Here is a 22,302-nt window from a genome sequence, read left to right on the forward strand (position 1 = left end):
TGAATGTATGTATGTTGGACCAGACATGACAATACAATAATTTTAAAGTAAAATGTCCCAAAGGGTCCAACAGCTTTTTGGTACCTACCTATATTATACAAAACGGTTGTAATTTTTTTGTCTGTACTGATTCACCCATACAAGGTGATCAAGAAACGCCGCCTAAACGTTAAATATGAATATGGTAATAAGATTGATTGCATTGGCGACATTAATCTGGCTTAATCCAGAACAGTCTCCCTTTAAAACAAATTTACAGTATGTTGCCCTTCATCAGGTGGTTTAACATAACATTTAACGTGTTTTTTGAAGTACTTGAAAGTGTGATAATTTTGAAGGTGATAGTAATGAGATTCAGCAGCAAACTGATTTCTATTACCAATGATAAGGTAGAGCATTTCTCTTCAACAATATGACTTCTTACTTTTATGCCAGTTTTTGTATGGTTCTGCCGGTGGTTATTCTAGATCAGTGAAATATATAGAGTTGTAGTCATGTGCATCCTAAATTGTTTCCCGTCACGGTGTATCGACCATGACAAACACACCTTTTATTGTGACTGAACAAAGCGGGCGCAACCAGCCAGTGCTTCCAAGCAAACTGTTATGCAACAGCCTTCATCACGAGGAAGAATGTAAGTTTAACAAAGTGGACACAGTTAAGGCACATAAACAAAAAAATACTTATGCAGAAATAAAGTTGCCCATGGGGGCTTATGGGTTGTGGATTCTCAGTAATAGAACTCAAAGTACAGTTGTTGCACGATCCGCCAAATCACAAACTTTAAATTAGACAACCTGTACATGTGTGCCTTTTTCTTACGCTATTGCCTGTTTGCTGTTTCTTGCACTTTACCACGTTTACACAACGATTCAATCCAAGCGTTCCCCATTGAACAGACAACGACCATCCAGCACCCTCTGTAGAACACACAGCTCCCAAAGGCTGCTGGTGTCGTGTCTGACTAACATCAAGCTCAACTCAGTGGAATACACAAGGGTGTGTGCATAGTTTGTGTAAGTACTCGTAAAAGGCTCGATGCTTTTGATGATTTGCTGTGCATTGTGCGAAAAAGTCTTTGGTAATTCATTTTTTGGCAAATGAATTTCGCGAGCATAAATAAATTTTCAACGTATATTGTGACTGCACTTAAAGTTGTTCTGGTGTTGATTCGCATTAGGTTTGTGCAGAATGGAAAGCATTATTTGAATGTATCCTTTGTAAACCACAAAACACATATTATAATGAGTGTATTGGAAAAATGGCTTTTAAGTATACAACATCGTTAAAGTTAAATATTAACCTTCGAAAGCAGTTTCCTTACGTAGCAAATTTACAGTCTGCTAGTCGCACGGCGCAACTGACGCCTCTACTTCGCAAGTGACCAGAAGCCATACACGCTTGGTTGCTGAGCCTGAAGCCATGCATTGTGCAGTGGGTGAATTAAAAATCCACTTAGCGATTTACCCATTAGCTCAGTTTGCACTGGTAACTTTCAATGCGACTATTTTTTTTTTGTTTTTTTCAGACCGCAGCTTGATGCATCACACACATATATTTTCACTGCGTGTCAACAAATTGCCTTGTGGGAGATTCGTGATTACGGCCAAAACACGAATTACATTTCACATTGCAACACCTTTTCCCATAAAGCCCGTCACCTAGTGGACTGTATTAAATGCCAATCCTGGAAATTACTAAAGACATGTTTGATTTTTTCACTATTAATTCGAACTTTTGACACATGACAATACTCAAAGCTATTATTATTTGTATATTATCCTCAAGTTCTCTGTCCTTGTTGTTGTCCCAGCGCTTGAATTAAATGTCACTTGCTTCATCGCAAAAACCGAAGCTGTTTGTCACGTAAAAAAAATGTGAAAAATTACAAACAAAACACCTGACAAGTAATAACAACGCGCGATACGTATGAAGTAACTTAGGCCTAGGGCTTTTAACTGTTGTTTGTCCGAGTATGTCTACAGATCGCGAAAACATTCTTCATCAAACTTCCGTATACGTTCGAATGCTACGGTACGACGCTATTCCGGTTCGTGACGATGTTCGACACGATAAAACCTCAGCGTGCTAATCCATGACGCACGTACAACACCTGACATTCACCCAACAAACACTTTCGAAGCGGGGGACTTTCTGCAGAGAAACTGTTTGATTAAACGTCATTTTTTTGTGTATTGAAATCCCGTACAAAGCGCAGCTGGCATGTAGGTCAATCGCTTCGTTTCTATTCGCCAGATGGGTTAATCTCGCACAGATGTGTTAATCGGTTTTGGTTTTAATAATCACTTTGACGTTCTGTAGTAATCGCATTTTTCTCATTTTCGATAATATTATAAATACCGCCTCACAGCCTTAAGCTAGTAGAGAGAGTACGAGACCGAGTAGAGGGAACGAGATTGACCGAATTACGCGCATACTAAATAACATCGTATGTGTATTAAACCAAGGTATGTTTGTTTATCGTTTTGTGTAATAATTAAAAGGTTGCAAAGGTAGTTTCTTTGGCAGATGTTCTTAATAGTGTTGGGAGTCAGATAAACGGCAGTGTTTCGTTCTGCACACCTTAGGTCGCTGCATATGTACACTGATAATTTTACGAGTATGTACACAAGAGCACCATTGAACTGTACAATTTCGTCGTGTTTTGAAAGTATATATTGCTTGTCCTACTGAAAGGCTGGTGTAACGTCTGTTGCAAGGACCCCGGTAACGTTGACACGCCCCGGAACGTCACACGAGGCGGAATTCCCGCAGTTAAAACGCGTATCTTTAATGGGCCTCAAACTCGCTCACTCAGTTGATGTTATTCTTGTTATTGAATGTGCAGTACGCACTCGTACACAAGATAGAATGTATTCGAAGTGTAGACGATACAGACTTCGGAGGAGACGAAAAGACACGTAGGACACGTGGACCCTTAGAACACGGTTTCTACACAGAAGGCAATGTGCCAAACAAATACACTTCACACGTAGATAATTACAGCATAAAACTAATCTACAAACAAACTCTTTTTTAGTTCTGGAAACCAGCATGGGCAACAACGCTTAAAACTTGGTCTCTTATTATTACGACACAGACCGTATGAGATTGCAACACACATTAGTGTAGGGAAAAATGCGCATTCATAGAAATCGGCAATTACTGGCAAACAAGATGTAACCGCTGGTTTTTGGCCTAGCGCACATACTCGTAAAATTGTCAGTGTACATACTCGTAAAAAAAGGCAATGTTAACCTGCTCTTCATTGTAATGTTGTCGACCTTCTCACCAGTCCAATGTGCTGGTTTGTATTAAAACCCGCAAATATTGTTTATCTGAATATTGCGGAAGTTGAAAGTTAGCTGTGCTCATTGTGTTGACAGGGCAAAGGGTAATGTAAACCATACAACACATGTTACAATGATTGTGTTGGAAAAATGGGTTTATAAGTCAGGCTTTTAAGTTTAGACCTATAGGCTATGTTAGAGGTCAAGTTAATAAGGCCAGAGTCGTAAGTTCAAACCTCACCGGGAGTTTGATTTTATCATTTTCATTATTACTAATGTAATGTATATTACACTAATGTATATTAACCCCTAGCGGTCCGAAAAATTTGCGAAAATGTTTGTTCAGCTTTTTTAAGGTTGTTAACATCTAAAGATTTCAACAATGGAAAACCCAAAATCTTTCCCTCTACAATCGGGCACATTCCTGGTTTTCAACAATGTGAAATTCGGTGAGACAGACTTGTTTTCACAATTAAGTTAAACGTTGGCATTATTATTTATTATATGTTTATGTGTAGAAAACTTGAGTCAAAGACGCGGTTCAGATCGCGACGCATCCAAACTGAACGAAGTTTTTTCAAAAAAATTCATGTTTAGCACCAGAGCGGCTTACAAAAATTTGTCGCAAATGGAATTTTTAAACGTAAGGAAAAAAATATACAGAAAAATCCTTTTGACGAAAAAACTAATCTACAAACAAAAGTTTTTTTGATAAGAAAGAAGAAAAAATAAAAATGCTTGAACAGTTTTATCAAGAAACTCTAACTTAATTTTCAAGGAAACTAATACTTTCTCACGTGATTCAGACATTGGATGACATATGCACAGCTGATTATTCTCACATCGATTGTCTTGCAATTGCAATCCTCACACACGGAAGGGAAGGAAAATTGTGTATGAGAGATTATGGAGTTGATCTTACTGACGTCATGGAAAAACTCAGTAAAATAGAAAAGCTGAGAGGGAAGCCCAAAATTTTAATATTACAGGTAAAACGTAAGAAATTGTTGTTGCAATTGCAAACTTGCTTAACCCTTTAGAGCTTTAGGGTTCACCAGTGACCGCATGACTTTAAAGACCCGTACAAGAAAGGTTTCTGCCTTTTCAAATTTTTTTTTACCTTTAAAGCGCAGATTTTCCACCTTTGCTCTCATCTACATAAAATGTTATGCATGGATATATAGCTATTTGTGAAGTTTTTTTTCAAATTTTATTGGTATAAATAATCATTGACAAGCAAAAGTTGTCAAGTATCGCTGTTACAACTTGTGCATCAATACGGACCTAAGGAAGGCGTTATTAAGCTTTAAATAATAAAAAAGTGTTCTGCCCATATGAACCTGCAAAACACGAAATGCACACGTAGTGGGGGGCTAAAAATTAGTTGTTTGACCAAACATAGCAAAATATTACCTCGATTTTATTCAGGTTGGTACTTGTACTACAAAAGAAATGTTACTTGTACTACAAAAGAAATAGTTTTAACAAAATTAAAAAGTTAATTTTTTTCATTGGGTAACCGCAGCATGGACAGCGGCCAAATTTAAAGGCAATGGCAACGACGCTAATACGCCATGAAAAAATCTTTACGCTAAAAAAGTTATTTCATGCGATTCGCAAATAAGCGATACGTAATGAATCCAATTACACAGGAAGCATGGTGTGGAGATTGAGTACCACTTTTTAAAGCACACATTTAGGTCAAAATTAGACGAGAAAATTAGTCATGCAAAAACACAAATTAAAGAAAATGGATACCTTTTCCCAAGCAATTATGTTGGGAAATTTACCTGACCAAAAATCGCATTTACAATTAATAATAACGATGTCTGAGTACGAAAGCGTAGTTACACTAAACATACCAGAAAATTTGAGATGAAAACGTTCCAAAATTGAACTGCCAATCCTAATTACAATCAGACTTTAAATCAAGCGTATTCAGCCGTAATCCCTAATTACTGCACAAGTCAACCATATGAGTATGACGTCAGTCATTACGTAACAGTAGCCCTATCATAAAATGGGGGTTAACGGTTAAACATCTCAAATTTTTTTCATGAAATGTGTTATTGGACCCACCAACGCAATAAAACGCTATGCATTAATTTTTTTCTGTTGCTCCGTATACCCTTGGACTGCAAAGGGTTAACAGAAACCGCCTTGTGTGAAACATTAAATGCGCTTTTTACAGGCATGCAGGTGCAATCAAACTGATGATGGCATGAAAAATACAGGCCGCAGTGAGAACACTGACGACGAAGAGTCCGATCCTGATAGTGAAAGGTGTGGTAGTGGAAGCCCAGAAGAGGAAGAGGAGGATGCTGATGACCTGCTCTCTGTGATTCCATTGTCGGCGGAGTTTGTTTTGTGTTTCGCAACAACAAAAGGTATCACAATTTTTTTAATGTATTTATTTCTTAGTATAAATTTTGACCACTGTATATGCAAACGTCCAACAATTTGGTGTCTTATGATGCTGCTGGCTTTTCTGACTTTAACCGCAGATTAAATGATGCACACTTATTTTTAAACATTTTGTTTTAGGATATAAATCATATCGCAGTCCTTTGGAGGGGTCAAGGTTTATCCAGACATTTTGCGAAGTTCTTGAGGAGTGTGCGGATGGTGAAAATGCTGAGATAAATGAAACTTCTGCGATAAATATTTTTTTTAAAAAAGGCAACTAAATTTTGTCGTAGATCCTACATCTAAATCAATGGACTTTCTTCAACTGCTGACCATTGTATCAGCCAGGGTGGCAGTGATGAACCCAAAACAACCGAAACGGCAAATTCCATCATTTGTATCCACTTTAACCAAGCTCGTGTACTTACCACGAACCTTCAGTGCTGCTCAACCGATGGATGATTTTTAAACGTAATCACGTGTTCGCTGAAATTGTTTCGCTGAATTTATATTCCGTCCGTATGTACATTTCATTTGTAGCAATAATCAATCAAAATAAATCAACATTTATGGTCGGGTAATATATAAACTATAACATCCCACGATGACACAACCAGACAAACTGCATTTCCACTCAGCGTCCGTGAATGTTTTCTACGTTTTCAACAACATGAGTTTCGGTAAGTAAAGCAACTGTAAGTTTAACGCAGGTATCATTGCCTCATGTAGGAAGCCAACCAATTAATTTTAACCGGTTAAGAGACTGGTGCACTTTGCTACTCTGCAAGAATACTCCTAGGAATGCAACAATTGACATAGCTGTATCAGACGCTCTAGTAAACAGATAGATTGGTCTCAAGAACACAATATATCAACATTCTTCAAGGAAAAAGTATTTCCTCAGGTTTTGTGATTACCAATACCGTTATAAGCCACTTAAAACACATCAAAACATTAAGATGATAAATACAAATAATTAAAACGTTTCAAGTTTATCAGATGTTCGTCCAAATTACCAAAACCAACTTTTTAATAAGTTTTGTTTTGTAACCAGTGATCAATATTTGGACTTGAACCAGAAAAACCTTAACAAGGAGAAGCGCACGATTTGATCAAAAAAATTAAAATAGTAACAAATTTTCTAAAATCTACTATTTTCTTTATGGCAACAAAGTATTGATGGAATATGTGATTATGTACAAGGTGTTAACAATCTCGGTTGCTTAGTGATAGCATTCCTCTCACATTGGAGAGAGGGAAGGCTACAAATGCATGACCGTAAAGTTTGATGACATTATAGATCAAACTAAGCAAAGTGGAATCTTTGCACAGAAAACCAAAAATTCTTATTTTTTTTCCTGATTATTGTGGTAATACCGCTGCCGACCCAATCGAAAGCAAAGTTTAAATTCTTTCAAATTGCGTTGTGCAAATTATATGATGAAACACAGTGCCTTTCCGCGTACTATAATACAGAAATAAAGTTGCGCATAGGGGCTTATGGGTTGTGGCTCCTCTGTAATGGAACTCAAGTCAAACTTTGAATTAGGCGATTTGACATGTGTGGTTTTTTCTTACGCTATTGCCTTTTTGCCTTTTCTTGCAGATTACCACGTTTACACAACGATTCAATCCAAACGTTCCCCATTGAACAGACAACGACCATCCAGCACCCTCTGTAGAACACACAGCTCCCAAAGGCTGCTGGTGTCGTGTCTGACTAACATCAAGCTCAACTCAGTGGAACACACAAGGGTGTGTGCATAGTTTGTGTAAGTACTCGTAAAAGGCTCGATGTTTTGAATAGCTTGCTGTGCATTGTGCGACTTGTTAATTCATTTTTGGGCAAATGGATTTTTCAGGCATAAACAAAATTTGCCATCGTTTAATGTGACTGCACGAAAATTTGTTCTGGTGTTGATTGGCCAATAAGTTTGAGCAGGATGGAAAGCATTATTTGAAAGTTTCCTTTGTAAACCATAAAAAACATATTATAATAAGTGTATTGGAAAAATGGTTTTATATGTCAGGCTTTTAAGTTTAGACCTATATCGCTATGTCAGAGGGCGTATATACCAACATGTGTATACCTATGTTTATAGCGGCACTTTTTAATGCTTCTGTTGGAAGTTTACTAAAGGTTTGAAACCAATGGGCCACAGGCAAGTTAGAAAATTTGCAAACAGATATGCAAGTACAACAACTCCGTTGGCCTTTGTAATTATAATTTTATTGGAATTGGTATTTTTGACCAGATTGATTCAAAAAAAGTATTCAACACCACAAGAAGGCCATTGAAAATTAACCCAGTTATAGTTAAATATTAACCCTCGGGAATGGAGTTTCCGTCAAACAAAAATTTACAGTATTGCCCTTCACCAGGTGGAACTATAAATACTTAGAAGTTTGTGAAATGAAAGTGCGATGATTTTGAGGGCGATGATTATTAGATTCAACAACAAACTGGTTTGTATTACCGGTGATTAGGTTAAGCATTTCTTATCAACCAAAAAACTAGAAAGAAAAAACGCACAAAGAGGCGATCACTGTTGGTCACTTTGCGCCCGTGGCGTCTTTCTGCATGTAGTGACTCATAAAGTCCCAGTCTCTATTAAAATGATGTGGCGTTGTTCAGCCGTCTCTCTGGCTAGTGTTGTTCTTCTCTTAACCTTCTGTAGTACCATAACCCTCATGTCTTCCACACTGTGGTCAGGTTCGTTAAATTGGGCTCCTACGGGTGTCTCAGTGTTGTTGTGCTGAATATCACTTTGTTAAGGCGTAAATCACGTTGGTCGACCTGCAGGAAAAGTTACCTGTGGTGTAAAATGTTACCCATGCTTTGTAATGAGATGATTAGCCCGGTTTATCAGGTGGCACAAGGCGCATCTCTCTCCTCCATATGAGCATATCCCAAAGTTCTCCTTGGTTGTAAGGTTAACATTGTTCTTGGGCTTGGTGGTTAGTTAACGGTAAGTTGCGGAAACACTGCACATAGTCTGCTATCACCAAGTTTGCGATTTTTCGGTTTGTTGTATGTGGCGACGGTGGGGATTCGTGTGTTTTTGCTACCTCACTGGTTCCCTCGAATAAGCCGGTCTCGTGGGACGATGGGTGTCTTCATCTCCTTATATACTGGATCGGTAAACAAACAGGAATAGTCATTTAGTCTTTATGGGATCGTCTTTACATGACAGGTGGCATGACATTGCAAAATGTACCTACAGAGGTGTTTCCTCGATTAAGCTTTTTTTGTGTCCGTTCTATTTTAACGACTGTAGGATATAAAATATGCTTTCTGGTTGAGACAAACATTTTCTGTTTCCTGTTTTGGGATTTTGAGGGATCCATTTCAAGGGGTGCGAGTATGCATATTTCGGCATTTTCGAGATTTTAGAGCATGAAAGTGGGTTCGAACTCCTATGTAGCAATAATACTTTATGTATAAACGTCTTCATACTGATTTACTAGTTATTATGTTTTTTTTTCGCTCGCCAACTTGGGTTGTGAACAATTGTGTTTACTTTATCAAACAATCGGAAAACCAGTGGTCCATGTTGATTGGAATCATATTTTGGACAAAACAACACAATCTCCTCACAACGGGGTGATAAAGTACATTTACCATTTCGAAAATTCTTTACATTGGTCATTGCAGCAGTGCATGTTTCTGGCTTACCGGGTTAGACCTACTGATACATATATCAAACGAAATTGTGTTTTGTCGAAAAGTCTGAAACTGAAACCAGTGCGAACACACTGAACAAGTGTATAAACTATAGTACGTGGGTGTGTCTTGTCTATGGCGTGTTCTCTCATATGGTTTGTGATGTCCTTCAAAAGCATTGGTGATTTGAAATGTTTGTTTTACAAAATCAGTTTGTAACAAGTAAGCCCTCAGTTTAGGAGAAACGTTTAAACTTCATTTTGTTGCTCCCTCGTGGCCAGTATGACAGTGGCTAGCTAACGCACTTTTTAACAGCACACTCCGAAGCCACAGTTAAAGTTTAAAGTCAGTGTAACTTTGCGTGGACAGGAGTGAATAGGTTTGAATAATTGTTTAAACTGACACTTTATTAGAGGTTTAAACTCACGGCCCACAGCTAAACAGATCGAACGCTTAACCGACCCAAAGATAGACTTCATCCAAATAAATTAACCCAACGCACCAGATTTGACTCGCGGGCCACAGTTTTCCCGTGTCTAATTTACCCTTGTGAAAACAAAATTTAATTAAGAATACTTTTTTTTCTGCCAAGTAAACAATTGAGTGCAGGCGTTGTTTACATGAAACATTTGTCAGAATTAAACTTTGTTTGACTCAAATCTCAAAAAAACATATTTTGTGCTTGTACCTTCCTCTGTTCTCGGCAACCATAAACAAACAGTTTACTTTCAAACTACAGAGTCCAGAAAAAGTTGTTATACTCTTGTAGATATACTTTATCTGCGAAAATGTTTGTTTCAGCTTTTTTCGGGTTTTTCACATCTAATGATTTTTAAACAATGGAACCCCCACAGCCTTTCCCTCTCAAAATCGGCACATTCCATGTTTTCAACAATGTGGATTTCGGTAAGACGGCATTGTTTTTACCATTGAGTAAACGTTGACGTTATTATTCATTTTATATTTATATGTAGATAACAAAAAAATTAAAAGGAGACTTGGTTCAGACCTCGACGCATCTAAACTGAACCACGTCTTTTCAAAACAATATAACTTTGAAACCAGAGAAGATTACAGAAATTTCACCCAAATGGATTTTTTAGTGGTGAGGAAAAAATATACGGAAAAATATTTTAACGAAAAAACTAATCTACAAAGGAAAGTTTTTTGGATAAGAAAGAAGAAACTATAAAATGCTTCAACAGTTTCATCACGAAATTCTAATCTAATTTTTAAGGAGATTGAAACTTTCTAATGTATAATAGAAATTGAAGGAAATAAGCGAAGTGGATTATTCAAACATCGATTGTCTTGCAATTGCATTCCTCACACACGGAAGTGAAGGAAAATTGTGTATGAGAGATGAAAAGGTTGATCTTACTGACGTTTTGGAAAAACTCAGCAAAATAAAAACGCTAAGAGAAAAGCCCAAAATTTTAATAGTACAGGTAAAACGTGATAATTGTTGTTGCAGAAACCGCCTTGTGTGAAACGCTAAATGCGCTTTTTACAGGCATGCAGGGGCAGTCAAGATGATGTTGGCATGGAAACTCCAGACCACAGTAAGAATACTGACGACGAAAATTCCGATCCTGATGTTGAAGGCAGTAGTAGTGAAAGCTCGGAAGAGGAAGAAGAGGATGCTGATGACATGCTCTCTGTGATCCCATTGTCGGCGGAGTTTGTTTCGTGCTTCGCAACAACAAAAGGTATCACAATCTATTAATGACCGTTTCTTCATCTTTGAAGGCCAGTTTACTTTGAAACTGCATAGATTGTGTTTTAGAAAAACCCAAACATGGGAGTCTATGACCATTGTATAAGTAAACGTCCAACAATCCGGTGTCAAATGATGTACACTCCGTTTTTCTGACTTTAACAGCAGAATAAACGAACCACACTGCATTTTAAACAATTTGTTCTAGGATATAAATCATATCGCAGTCCTAAGAATGGGTCAAGATTTATCCAAACACTTTGCGAAGTTCTTGAGGAGTATGCGAAAGGTGAAAATGCTAAGATTTACAAGATTTCTGCGATAAGCATAATATAAAAAAAACTACATTTTGTTGCAGATCCTAAAACTGAACAAATGGACTTTCTACATCTACTAACCATTGTATCGGCCAAGGTGGCAGAGAAGAATCCAAAACAACCGAAACGACAAATGCCATCATTCACATCCAGTTTAACCAAGCTTGTCTACTTACCACGAATCATCGGTGCTGCTCAACCGATGGGTGAACGTCAAGCGCAATAACTGTAGCCGTCAGAACTGCACATATTTATACGATGATATATTAATCGTCGTATATAATCAGAAGTAAATCTTAACCAATACTAAATTAAACGTGTTTTGCATTTTTATATAGGGTGACTTTTTTGATCACTGAGGTTAATTCGTTGAATTTATGTGCTATATTCCGTCCGTGTGTATATTTGTTTTGTAGTGATAATGTTCTTATTTGCATCAAATAAAAGTCAGCATTTATGGTTGTTCGTGTCTGTTCACAAGCAACTGGTCTGAAAAGGCATGTTCTGGTAGATAGATTCGCTGCATACCCAATGGAAAACAACACATTCTCCTCACAACGGGGTGATAAAATATATTTACTATCTCGAAACTCGGTACATTGCTCATTACAGCACTACATTTTTGTTGCTTACCGCGTTACACCTATTGATATATACCAAACGAACACATCATAAGTTGTTTTTTGTTGAATACAAAGGAGTGCCTGGATAACGTAATACGTGGTTGTGTCTTGTGTATCGCTTATGCTTATTACATGTTGTTTGATGTCCTTCAGAGATTGCATTTTGTTCAAAAGTAATGATGATTTTAAATGTTTATTACACAAAATCAGTTTGTAGGCCTTTAGTTTAGGAGAAACGTTTGTTTCAACTTTACGTTGTTCCTACTCAGTAGCAATAGTGGAGTGGCACAAAAAGGGGCATAATATGTCGTTCAGCCAAATCGCAAACTTTAACTTGGGCGATTGGTACATGTTTTCTTGTCAACACATTCTTGTTCGTTTTTCTTGCAGGGGATCACGTTTACGCAACGATTCAATCTAAACGTTCGCCAGGCAGCGGACAGCGGCCAACAAGCACCGCCTGAAAACAAAAGTAATGGCAGTGTGTAAGTTTATGCCACAGACAACTTTTTCGTACCTAACTTTTCATTGTACGATGTCTTTGGTCAGCCTTTACGCAGGTGATGGATTTCTCACAAAAACGCAAAATTTGCACTTGATTATCGATATATGACTACTTGTGGGTTTTTATTACATAAACGGAATTTAAAGCAATATTCATAAATCTCCCTTGTAATCTAAAAAAAACATGCTGCAAGATATAATAAAGTTAGGCAAATTCATTATTTTATCTTGGCCGACTTGGTCACTTTCTTTCTGTAGTAATTTGCTACTGGGACCAACGTTTGCTGTAGGCAAAAAACATTTGAATGGACGATCAAGAGAGAAATTGAAATTGTGGCAATACCACTGCCGACCAAACCGAAAACAAAGTTCAATTTCTTCCAAATTCCATCATAGGATAAAACGCCTTCTGACATCAGGCCTTTATCCGTGCTGCAAATTTTATGACGGAACTCAGTGCCTAATCATTCCGCGTACTTATACTGAAATAAATCGCGTTACGCATGGGGCCTTACGGGTTGTGGATCCTTCCTGATGGAACTCAGCGCAAAGTTGACCGGTGGTGATTCTAGATCTGTGAAATGTGTGGAGTTGCAGATATGTGTAGCCTAAAACGTTTTCCAGTCAGCAGACAACGACCGACCAGCACCGTCTGACGACGAAAACTTTTGCGTCGAAGTTGATCGCTTAGAACACACAGCTCACAAAGGCTGCTTGTATCGTGTTTCACTTCCGTCAAGCTCAAATCAGTGGAACACAAAAGGGTGTGTACATAGTTTGTGTACATACTCGTAAAATACTCGATGTTAACCCTCTGTTCTTAACATTTTGTTTAAATATTGCGTGAGTTGAAAGTAAGCTATTCGCAGCTATATTCTGCAGTTCAAAAGGTAACGTCTGTGTTAAAAAAAATATATGGCTTGCTGTGCAATGTGCGAATAAGTATTTGTTAATTTAGAAAGCATTATTTATATATCTCCTTTGTAATCCATACAGCACATATTGTAACAAGTGTATTGAAAAAATGTTTTTATATGTCAGGCTTTTAAGTTTAGACCTATATGATATACCGCTATGTTGGAGGTCAAGTTAATGAAGTCACTACAATCCCATTCCTAAACATATTGCAAGGTTGCCAGCATTCGTGGTTTAGGCCAGGATTAAATGCGTTTCAATACAGAAGCGTGTTAAAAGTTCTCGTCTACACAGCATTATTCCCTCTTGAAAACAGTAACTTAGTAATATTTGACTGCATGTAAGGGCACAACAACATGTGTATACATATGTTTATAGTGTTTTTTTTTGCATGATTCTGTAGGAAGTTTACTAAAGGTTTTAATCCAATGGGCCACAGGCCAGTTAGTAAAAACGGATATTCAATTACAAAAACTCCGTTGGTCGTTGTTACTTTTTTGTCTGTATTGATATACTCATTTAAGTTAGTCAAGGAAGGCCGTTTAAAAGTTAAATATTACCATGGTAATAAGAATGGTTGCATTGGCGACATTAAACTGGCTTAATCCAGAACAGTTTTCCTTTGAAGCAACTTTGCAGTATGTTGCCGTTCGTCAGGTGAAGTAACATCACATTTAACTTTCTGTTTTATAGAGGTACTTGGAAAAAAATGAAAGGGCGATTATTTTGAAGGTGATAGTAATTTGATTCAGCAGCAAACCGATTTCTATTACGAATGACTAGGTTAAGCATTTTTCTTCAACAAAATGACTTCTTACTTTTATGTTAATTTCAGTAAGGTTCTGTCGGTGGTTATTCTAGATCATTGAAATGTGTGTTACAGTCACGTGTACGTGTGTTACAGTCACGTGTACGTGTGTTGCAGTCACCCATATTATATATATATATATATATAACCATCCACGGTAATGTGGATTTATTCTATGATAGTTTGACCTCTACGTTGGCAAAAAAACATTTAAAGTCAGTACAATATTTCTCTCAAGAAGTTTTGTTTAAAATGATTTAAACAATAATCAATCTTCTTTATACCCTTTATTATAATCGTAAAATCTAAGAAAACAATAGTTATTTTTACTTTAAGTTTATCGTTTTAAAAATTGCATATCTCTTTGACAGCTAGGAGACTTTTAATTCGTGTTTTATTCAACATCAGTAAAACCAGATGGCAATACCAAGCTCATATACTTTTGAAGAATCGTTTATGGGACAGCTACATGTATTCAACAACGTCAAATTCAGTAAGTATCGACTCGTGTGTGGGTACAATTAGATTGGCTTTTTAATTTTTGGAAAATACAAGTTGAGATCCGATTTGAAGCGAAATTTTAAATTAAATTGTTGCTTCATTTTATACTTTTGCAAACGTTTTAAATAAACTAGAAACTCAACTAGAATGATTTCATGTAAGTCACATGTATACCATAAGGATGTTTGCCAGAAAATGAAAGGTTAAAGGAACGGAAGGGATCGGACTTGGATGCTAAAAGGCTTAATGAAGTCTTCTCAAAGAGTTTCAACTTTGTAACGCGAGAACCATATGAGGATTTAAGTTTCGGCGAGTTTCATTTGGTAATGCATAAAATACTTAGTCATGACTTTGCACATAGTTATATAATAATGCCCAATTTGTTGGAAAGTAGTTGTGTCATAATAAATGTTTTTGCCACATTGGTAGGCCTACACATAATTTACTTCACTAAAGTGCATGTGACATGGTCATGGCATTTGCGTAAAACTAAAACTACTTCCTCAATAACATATTTCCAAAGTATTTCGCTTCCACGTCGACTAAAAAATGTGGAAAACTGCATTAAAAGTAGCAGCGACAAAAAAACGTAAACATTGTTTGCTGTAGCGAAAATGACGTCATACAAAGTGATCGCGTCAAAAAATTGCCTTGTTTTCATAGTGAAATCGCCTTATATGTCGATATCGAATAATTTCAAAAGGATCCCCAAAGTAAGTCAACATAAAGGTCAGGGCAAGCTGTGACATCATACCCGTGACGTCAAAAACCAAAGGCTTTTTTGTCTCTGATTATAGGCAAACTAAAAGGTACAGCAACCACGACCTTACTCTGTACTTCGATAAGATAAGGATTGTGTGTATCGTCGCTCAGTAACAGTACTCAACGTCATTTTAGGTCTGATGTCATAACTTTATCCTCACCCGATGATATTTCTAACTATATGTATATAAGTATATGTAAATAAACCAATGACGGTCTGTCTTTGTCGTGTTTTAGAAAAGTTGGTAATTTACGTTAGCAATTATAAATGCTTCGACCACAAAAGCACCCTGTCCCAGTAACAGTTTTATTTTTACGAAACTAAACAAGACCCAACAGGTCGAAACAGTTGCCCTCTATTTGCAGTTCATATAAACGATCAATATATGTTTGTTGCACTTGTTCACTAGTTGTGCTTCTGTTAAATTAAGAAGTACTAAACCAGTTTTACAATGTTTTTCATTCCTACGCATAAGCCTCGCTAGCAGCTCCCGCACGACTGAAGCGCCTTGTATGACATCACGCAACAATAATCTCGCTCTCGCACGATTTTGTTCGCAACGGTGAAAACGGAACTTTGCTCAGCTGCATCTCAGAAACCTGTAGCCGTATCAAGCAACATTTTCAAAAATTGTTAAAAGTAATGACTATTTCATAGTTAAATTATTTTTTAATTTTATTTTCCATGTCACATGCACTTTAACAAACAACGGAAAATCAATATTTAAATGACGACAAACTTTTTGTCTTGTATCAGAAACTATTGGAAATATGTGCGGTTGATTACAAAACGATTGATTGTCTGGTGCTTGCCTTCTTGTCTCACGGAAATGAAGGCCAACTGCAAATATATGATGATGGATTCCCAATGGAAAACATATTTAATAAGTTGACTGAAGTGGAGGACCTAAAATCCAAGCCAAAAATAGTCATTCTTCAGGTATATTAATAGTTCAAATGTTCCGTAACAAGTTTCAATAATGTACTTGTGCAGGCCTGTAGAGGGGAACGACCTGGTACACTTTCTACCAAGAAAAAATGTGACGGTGATGGGCCTCCTGATGTTGACGACGGAACACACTCGGAGAGTAATACTAGCCAGACAACAAACGTGGAAGAAGAAGCTGAAGATTTACATTGGTGCCTTCCAATGGTAGCCAATTTTGTGGTGTGCAACTCAACAAGCAAAGGTGGTGTATTTCCCATAAGTTTGCCTTGAGGAATATATTTAATACTTCATGTGAATTAAACTATAAGTTAAAATTTATAGAATGCATTTATTTGCTACGTACTTGAATATTTTCTGTTAGGTTTTAAATCGTATCGAAATGAAGAAAAAGGATCCAGATACATCAGAAAGTTCTGTGATGTACTAAAGAAATATTCAGATGGTATACAAACCTATTTATATGTAAATTACAAGTAACCGTCGTTAAAACGCAAACCTAAACTACTTTCGCAGACCAACATGAAGACGTTGATTTTCTTCACCTGCTTACCAAAATATCATCAGATGTTGCAACGATGGATCCCAAAAAACAGAAGCGACAAATGCCGTCATTCACATCCACTCTTACTAAACTCCTCTACCTGCCGAGAAAAGCTCCATCCAGCGAACCCACCGCAGGAAATTAATTTATACTCAATTTGCTGCTGTATCATACTCGTTTTGAATAACAGTGCTTGAAAATAACTTTCCCGGTGTTTTTATCATGTACAAAACTTCTTACCCTAGAATTTACATTTGATTATCGTGACTGTTTGCATTTTGTGTATAAACGGAATTGAAAGATATAATGAAGTCGTTCATTTTAATTATTTTATCTTAGCCGACCTGGTCAGTTTCTTACTGCAGTAATTTGCTACTGGGAGCAACGTTTACAGTAGGCAAAAAGCATTTGAATGGACGATTAAGAGAGCAAAGGTAATTTACAACACCATTACATCAAAGGCATGGACCTTCCCTAGGCTCGACCGTAAAATGAAACGTTACTATGTGTTGGGTAAGTTGCAAGACTGCAAGACAAGTTCACAAGTTAAAAACCAAAATGTTGCAACCACTCGAGACAGTCATAGGGTGTACACATGATTCGTCGAAAACAAATGTAGGAAATGAATGAATTTGTATTAACTGACGATATTATGGACAAACGTTTTACATCAGAGGTATCGAAAGAGGAGTTGTCAAGTAAACTGAATTTCTCTCAAATTTGCCCCCTTTCTGTTGAATTCTGTTTCTCTACGTTCTGCATCAGCAAATTCTAAAGAGTTGCAGTCATGTGTACATTGTTTTGCGTCACGGTGTACGGACCTTAAACTGGGTTGGTCTGGAATAGAGTTTCACGCATTGTTGTATACGAAACTCTACATCAGAGGCCAAGGTAGCGAGCATCCGTTCTCTAGCCTAGGATTAAATACGTTCTTGTGGGTGCAGAAGCAAGGAAGCACAGAAAAGTAGTTTAAACGATTGTTTACCAAGGAATATGATTGCAAGGTTGTCGGCATTCGTGCTTTAGTCTAGGATTAAATGCGTTTCAGTAAAAAAGCGTAGTAAAAGTTCTGGTGTACACAGCATGATTCCATCTCGAAAACAGTAACTTAGTGATATTTGTCTGTACATAATGGCACAACAACATATGTATTCATATGTTAATAGCGGCTATTTTGCATGCTTCTGTAGGAAGCTTACTGAAGGTTTTAATCCAATAGGCCACAGGTCAGTTGGTAAATTTGCAAACGGATATACAAGCCTGTTGGTCGTCGAAATGTTTCTTTATTCATTTTGGAATTGTTGTATTTTCGACCAGACATGACAATACAATAATTTTAAAGTAAAATGTCCAACTGAGTCCAACAGCTTTTTGGTACCTACCTACCTTATGCAAAACGTTTGCAAATTTTGGTCTGTACTGATTCACTTATACAAGTTAGGAAGGCCGTTTAAAAGTTAAATATTAACATGGTAATAAGAATGATTGCATTGGCGACAGTGAACTGGCTTAATCCAGAACAGTTTCCCTTTGAAGCAACTTTACGGTGTGTTGCCGTTCATCAGGTAATTTAAAATAACATTTGAAAGTACTTGAAAGTGCGATGGTTTTGGAGGCGATATTAATTAGATTCAGCAGAAAACTGGTTTCTATCACCAATGATTAGGTTAAGCATTCCCTTTAACCAAATGACTTTTTACTTTTATGCCTGTTTCCGTAAGGTTTTGCCGGTAATTATTCTAGATCAGTGAAATGTATAGAGTTGTAGTCATGTGTATCCTAAATTGTTTCCCGTCATGGTGTATCGACCATGACAAACAAACCTTTTATAGTGACTGAGTAAAGCGGGAGAATCCAGCCAGTGCTTCCAAGCAAACCTGTGTTTGCTTGAAGTCAATGTGTATGCTGTGTGTTTGTTCAGATAGGGGTGTAACAGTACTTTTCCACTATTGTTCACTGGATCGTAAACGTTTGCTGTGAACTGAAGTAGAGTTTGTGAGAAAAACAATTTATGTCGGACTAGCAGTACTTTATTTGTGTTTGCTGTTATTTTCATCGGCGGCCATTTTTGGGTCCCATAATTTTGGTTTGTTGTAACGAAAAACTGTTTGTATATTATAAGAACTAAATCCCAAAACGATGACCCAACCAGACGAACTGAAACTCGACTTTGTGTCCGTGAATCTTTTCTACGTTTTCAACAACATGAGTTTCGGTAAGTAAAGCAACTGTAAGTTTAACGCAGGTATCATTGCTCCATGTAGGAAGCCAACCAATTAATTTTAACCGGTTAGGAGACTGGTGCAACTTGCTACTCTGCAAGAATACTCCTAGGAATGCAACAATGAACAAAGCTGCATCAGACGCTGTAGTTAACATGAAACTAGATTGATAACACAGTATATCAACATTTTTTCTTGAATAAAATTAGTTCCTCAGGTTTTGTGCTTACCAATACCAATATGAGCCACTAAAAAACACATTTAAATATTGAGATAATAAATGCAAATAATTACAACGTGTTCAGAGGATCCTTCATTGACTTACCGAAAAGGATCAGATGTTGATGCAAATAACCTCAACCAACTTTTTAATAAATTTAATTTTGTTACAAGGGATCCATATTTGGACTTGAAACAGGACGAATTTAACAAGGTTACACGCGCGTAATGATCAGATAAATTAAAACAGAAATATATTTTCTAAAATTTGATATTTTCTTTCCGGCAACAGAGGATTGATGGAATATGTCATTATGTACGAGGGGTTAACAATCTCGGTTGCTTAGTGATAGCATTCCTCTCACATGGAAGCGAGGGAAGGCTACAAATGCATGACCGCAAAGTTTGCATTGATGACATTATAGATCAGCTAAGCAAATTGGAATCTTTGCACAGAAAACCAAAAATTCTTATTTTCCAAGTAAGATTACCATTCCTTTTAGTTGTAAGTATGCCATATTTTGAATTTAGTTTCATAAGGGAGATGCCAAAGTCAAAATCACTTGTCATAAAATCTAAGTATTCGTAGGCTTGCAGCGGAAATCAGGTGGCGAGAGGATTGCAATCCGTCACTGGGGATAATGACCAGATGGACGTTTTAACAGAACACGGTACCCAGCAAAAAGTTGAAGAGGAAGGTAGCGACCTAATATCTTGCCTTCCCCTCATTTCAGAGTTCGTTGTATGTAACTCAACAGCAAAAGGTGAACTATAATAATGAACTTTTTGTTCATGAACGACAACAACACACACACATACAAAAAAAAATTACATACTCTTCGATAAACCTTGGATTAGTGTTACCCAGTTGGTCGTTAGAAAAACAAGGTATTCATTGCTTTCTTTGTATTGTCAGGTTACGTATCTTTCCGAGACCCAGAGCACGGATCCCGGTTCATTCGCAAGTTTTGCGAAGTTTTCAAAAACTACGCCGACGGTAAGACTGTATAGGGTCCTAGAAGCCAGAGAGTAAATACATTTTTCCCATTTATAAAAGGGCCTCTTGATAAAGAATTGGACTTTCTGCAGTTGCTTACCAAAGTATCGGCCGAAGTGGCCAAAATGAATCCAGAAACCGAACGTCGCCAAATGCCGTCTTTCACATCCACTATGACCCAAAATCTTTATCTTCCGAGGCGCAACAATGCGTCGGAACCAACGGATCAGCAGTGATGACAAAGTTTATATTGCCTTTGTGCTGATAATAAGTAATGTATATATTTTGTGCTTGATAGCTCAATGCAGTTACACATTCCATGGTTCGACTTTAGGTTTAATTGTGAAGTTGTGCAGTTTTTCATTGATTAATGACTGTTGAGAAGCTCAATGTAGCATAAACTCCCATGTAGCAATAATACTTTATGTATAAACGTCTTCATACAATTTCACTTGTCATTGTGTATTGTTTCGCTTTGCACTGGTGAGTGTAGGCATATTGTATATCGTTATGCACCGTCGTCACATTGCATAGAGGAAATAGTGGTGTTTTACGCTGCATAAAATTGACGCTCGTCCACTTGAGTTATGAATCATTATGTTTACTTCATAAAATAATCAGTCATAAATGCAACCCATTTCCGGAAATCCCGTGCTTCCTGTTGGTTGGGATCATCTTTTCGACAAAACAACACATTCTCCTCACGACAGGGTGATAAAATGCATTCACATCTCGAAATTTGGTACATTGCTCATTGCAGCACTACATTTTTCTTGCTTACCGCGTTACACCTATTCATATATATACCAAACGAACACATCATAAGTTGTATTTTGTTGAATAGAAACGGTTTTCCTTTAGAGTGCCTGGATGACGTAATACGTGGTTGTGTCTTGTGTATCGCGTACGCTTATTACATATTGTTTGATGTCCTTCATAGATTGCATTTTGTTCAAAAGCAATGATGATTTTGAATGTTTATTACACAAAATCAGTTTGTAGGCCTTTAGTTTAGGAGAAACGTTTGTTTCAACTTTACGTTGTTCCTCCTCAGTAGCTGACATGACAATAGTGGAGTGACACAAAAAACACTGCCTTACTCACCTGGCGAGATTTTCAATATTAAATCAAAACAGATGAAGATCTGTCTAACCGTTCAATTTCACCATTAGCTATAAGCTGGTTTCTTACGCACAGGAAACAATTACGTTCAGTATTCAAGCGCAGGTTGGCAGGTGAATGAGACGGATGTGGTGTTGTTTGTTGTTCACTAAATTCGCAGACAATTACAGGTTGGCGGAATGTTTCATAAGATGCAGCCTTAAATCGAGTTGTCGTCATGGTGTAATGTTTATTAACTGTGTAGGTGTATAGAGATAGGAGAAAAACTGTAAGTTTTCCACCAAAACCCATATGTACAGACATGTACATATTGTGTTTATTCTAGTGATGTGTTGCGCCGGATCCGGGAACCCGGACCCGGCCAGATATTGACCAATTTTCAATACCCGGACCCGGCCGGATAATAGACTTAATTTTACCGGATAGTTGGGAAAGCATTTTTGTCCTAAAAGCGGACAAACATCCTAAAAGCGGACAAACATCCAAATTATCCGGCCGGATTTGATTGATAACTATCCGAATCCGGCCGGGCCGGATAATTTGGAGCAGGGAACATCACTAGTTTATTCTATGATAGTTTGGCTACGTTAGCAAGAGTTGTTTAGAAGTAAATATAATATTTCCTTATAGACGTTTGGTTTTCTAATCGTTCATAACAATAATTTGTGTTCTTTATCTCTATATAATGTATCGATCAACAAACTTTTTTGGCATGTAAATAATTGAGTGTAGACGTTGTTTACAT

General features: G+C 37.2%; 4 protein-coding genes across 7 annotated transcripts; all 4 read left to right on the top strand.

Moving 5' to 3' along the window:
* Positions 1-3,672: 3,672 nt before the first annotated feature.
* LOC145894710 (caspase-6-like) lies at positions 3,673-11,857 on the top strand. Its single transcript, XM_082983356.1, has 6 exons — positions 3,673-3,739; positions 3,809-3,933; positions 10,626-10,808; positions 10,874-11,069; positions 11,286-11,366; positions 11,436-11,857. Exons 1-6 carry the CDS (start codon positions 3,673-3,675, stop codon positions 11,618-11,620), a joined length of 837 nt encoding a protein of 278 aa, XP_082839482.1. The 3' UTR covers positions 11,621-11,857.
* LOC145894381 (caspase-6-like) lies at positions 4,184-6,169 on the top strand. The gene is made up of 4 exons (XM_082982950.1): positions 4,184-4,279; positions 5,482-5,677; positions 5,835-5,915; positions 5,990-6,169. The coding sequence occupies exons 1-4, from the start codon at positions 4,187-4,189 to the stop codon at positions 6,163-6,165; spliced, it is 546 nt and encodes a 181-aa protein (XP_082839076.1). The 5' UTR covers positions 4,184-4,186; the 3' UTR covers positions 6,166-6,169.
* A 2,756-nt stretch (positions 11,858-14,613) lies between the features above and the next one.
* On the top strand, positions 14,614-17,297 carry LOC145894378 (caspase-6-like). Of its 3 annotated transcripts, none has more exons than XM_082982943.1 (6): positions 14,614-14,737; positions 14,938-15,068; positions 16,265-16,447; positions 16,502-16,697; positions 16,818-16,898; positions 16,970-17,297. In XM_082982943.1, exons 1-6 carry the CDS (start codon positions 14,662-14,664, stop codon positions 17,140-17,142), a joined length of 840 nt encoding a protein of 279 aa, XP_082839069.1. In that variant the 5' UTR covers positions 14,614-14,661; the 3' UTR covers positions 17,143-17,297. The 3 variants fall into 3 exon arrangements, with proteins under 3 accessions (XP_082839069.1, XP_082839070.1, XP_082839071.1); XM_082982944.1 differs by having other exon boundaries at positions 16,842-16,898; XM_082982945.1 differs by lacking the exon at positions 14,938-15,068 and having other exon boundaries at positions 14,620-14,737.
* Positions 17,298-17,898: 601 nt separating this feature from the next.
* On the top strand, positions 17,899-21,299 carry LOC145894379 (caspase-3-like). Of its 2 annotated transcripts, none has more exons than XM_082982946.1 (6): positions 17,899-19,212; positions 19,525-19,652; positions 19,731-19,919; positions 20,028-20,202; positions 20,355-20,435; positions 20,496-21,299. In XM_082982946.1, the coding sequence occupies exons 1-6, from the start codon at positions 19,137-19,139 to the stop codon at positions 20,669-20,671; spliced, it is 825 nt and encodes a 274-aa protein (XP_082839072.1). In that variant the 5' UTR covers positions 17,899-19,136; the 3' UTR covers positions 20,672-21,299. The 2 variants fall into 2 exon arrangements, with proteins under 2 accessions (XP_082839072.1, XP_082839073.1); XM_082982947.1 differs by having other exon boundaries at positions 20,028-20,136.
* Positions 21,300-22,302: the final 1,003 nt, after the last annotated feature.

Source organism: Ascidia mentula, chromosome 3 (genome assembly GCF_947561715.1).
Source record: "Ascidia mentula chromosome 3, kaAscMent1.1, whole genome shotgun sequence".
Lineage (NCBI taxonomy): Eukaryota > Metazoa > Chordata > Ascidiacea > Phlebobranchia > Ascidiidae > Ascidia > Ascidia mentula.

Excerpts from the sequence above, each read along its gene's own strand:
- LOC145894710 (XM_082983356.1), top strand. The coding sequence starts at position 3,673 with ATGGAAAACCCAAAATCTTTCCCTCTACAATCGGGCACATTCCTGGTT. Across the intron at positions 3,934-10,625 it reads CGCAAATGGAATTTTTAAAC|AAATTGAAGGAAATAAGCGA; the intron begins GTAAGGAAAAAA and ends AATGTATAATAG. Across the intron at positions 10,809-10,873 it reads CCAAAATTTTAATAGTACAG|GCATGCAGGGGCAGTCAAGA; the intron begins GTAAAACGTGAT and ends CGCTTTTTACAG.
- LOC145894381 (XM_082982950.1), top strand. The coding sequence starts at position 4,187 with ATGAGAGATTATGGAGTTGATCTTACTGACGTCATGGAAAAACTCAGT. Across the intron at positions 4,280-5,481 it reads CCAAAATTTTAATATTACAG|GCATGCAGGTGCAATCAAAC; the intron begins GTAAAACGTAAG and ends CGCTTTTTACAG. Across the intron at positions 5,678-5,834 it reads GTGTTTCGCAACAACAAAAG|GATATAAATCATATCGCAGT; the intron begins GTATCACAATTT and ends ATTTTGTTTTAG.
- LOC145894378 (XM_082982943.1), top strand. The coding sequence starts at position 14,662 with ATGGCAATACCAAGCTCATATACTTTTGAAGAATCGTTTATGGGACAG. Across the intron at positions 14,738-14,937 it reads ATTCAACAACGTCAAATTCA|AAAATGAAAGGTTAAAGGAA; the intron begins GTAAGTATCGAC and ends GATGTTTGCCAG. Across the intron at positions 16,698-16,817 it reads GTGCAACTCAACAAGCAAAG|GTTTTAAATCGTATCGAAAT; the intron begins GTGGTGTATTTC and ends ATTTTCTGTTAG.
- LOC145894379 (XM_082982946.1), top strand. The coding sequence starts at position 19,137 with ATGACCCAACCAGACGAACTGAAACTCGACTTTGTGTCCGTGAATCTT. Across the intron at positions 19,213-19,524 it reads TTTCAACAACATGAGTTTCG|AGGATCCTTCATTGACTTAC; the intron begins GTAAGTAAAGCA and ends CAACGTGTTCAG. Across the intron at positions 20,203-20,354 it reads ATGTAACTCAACAGCAAAAG|GTTACGTATCTTTCCGAGAC; the intron begins GTGAACTATAAT and ends TTGTATTGTCAG.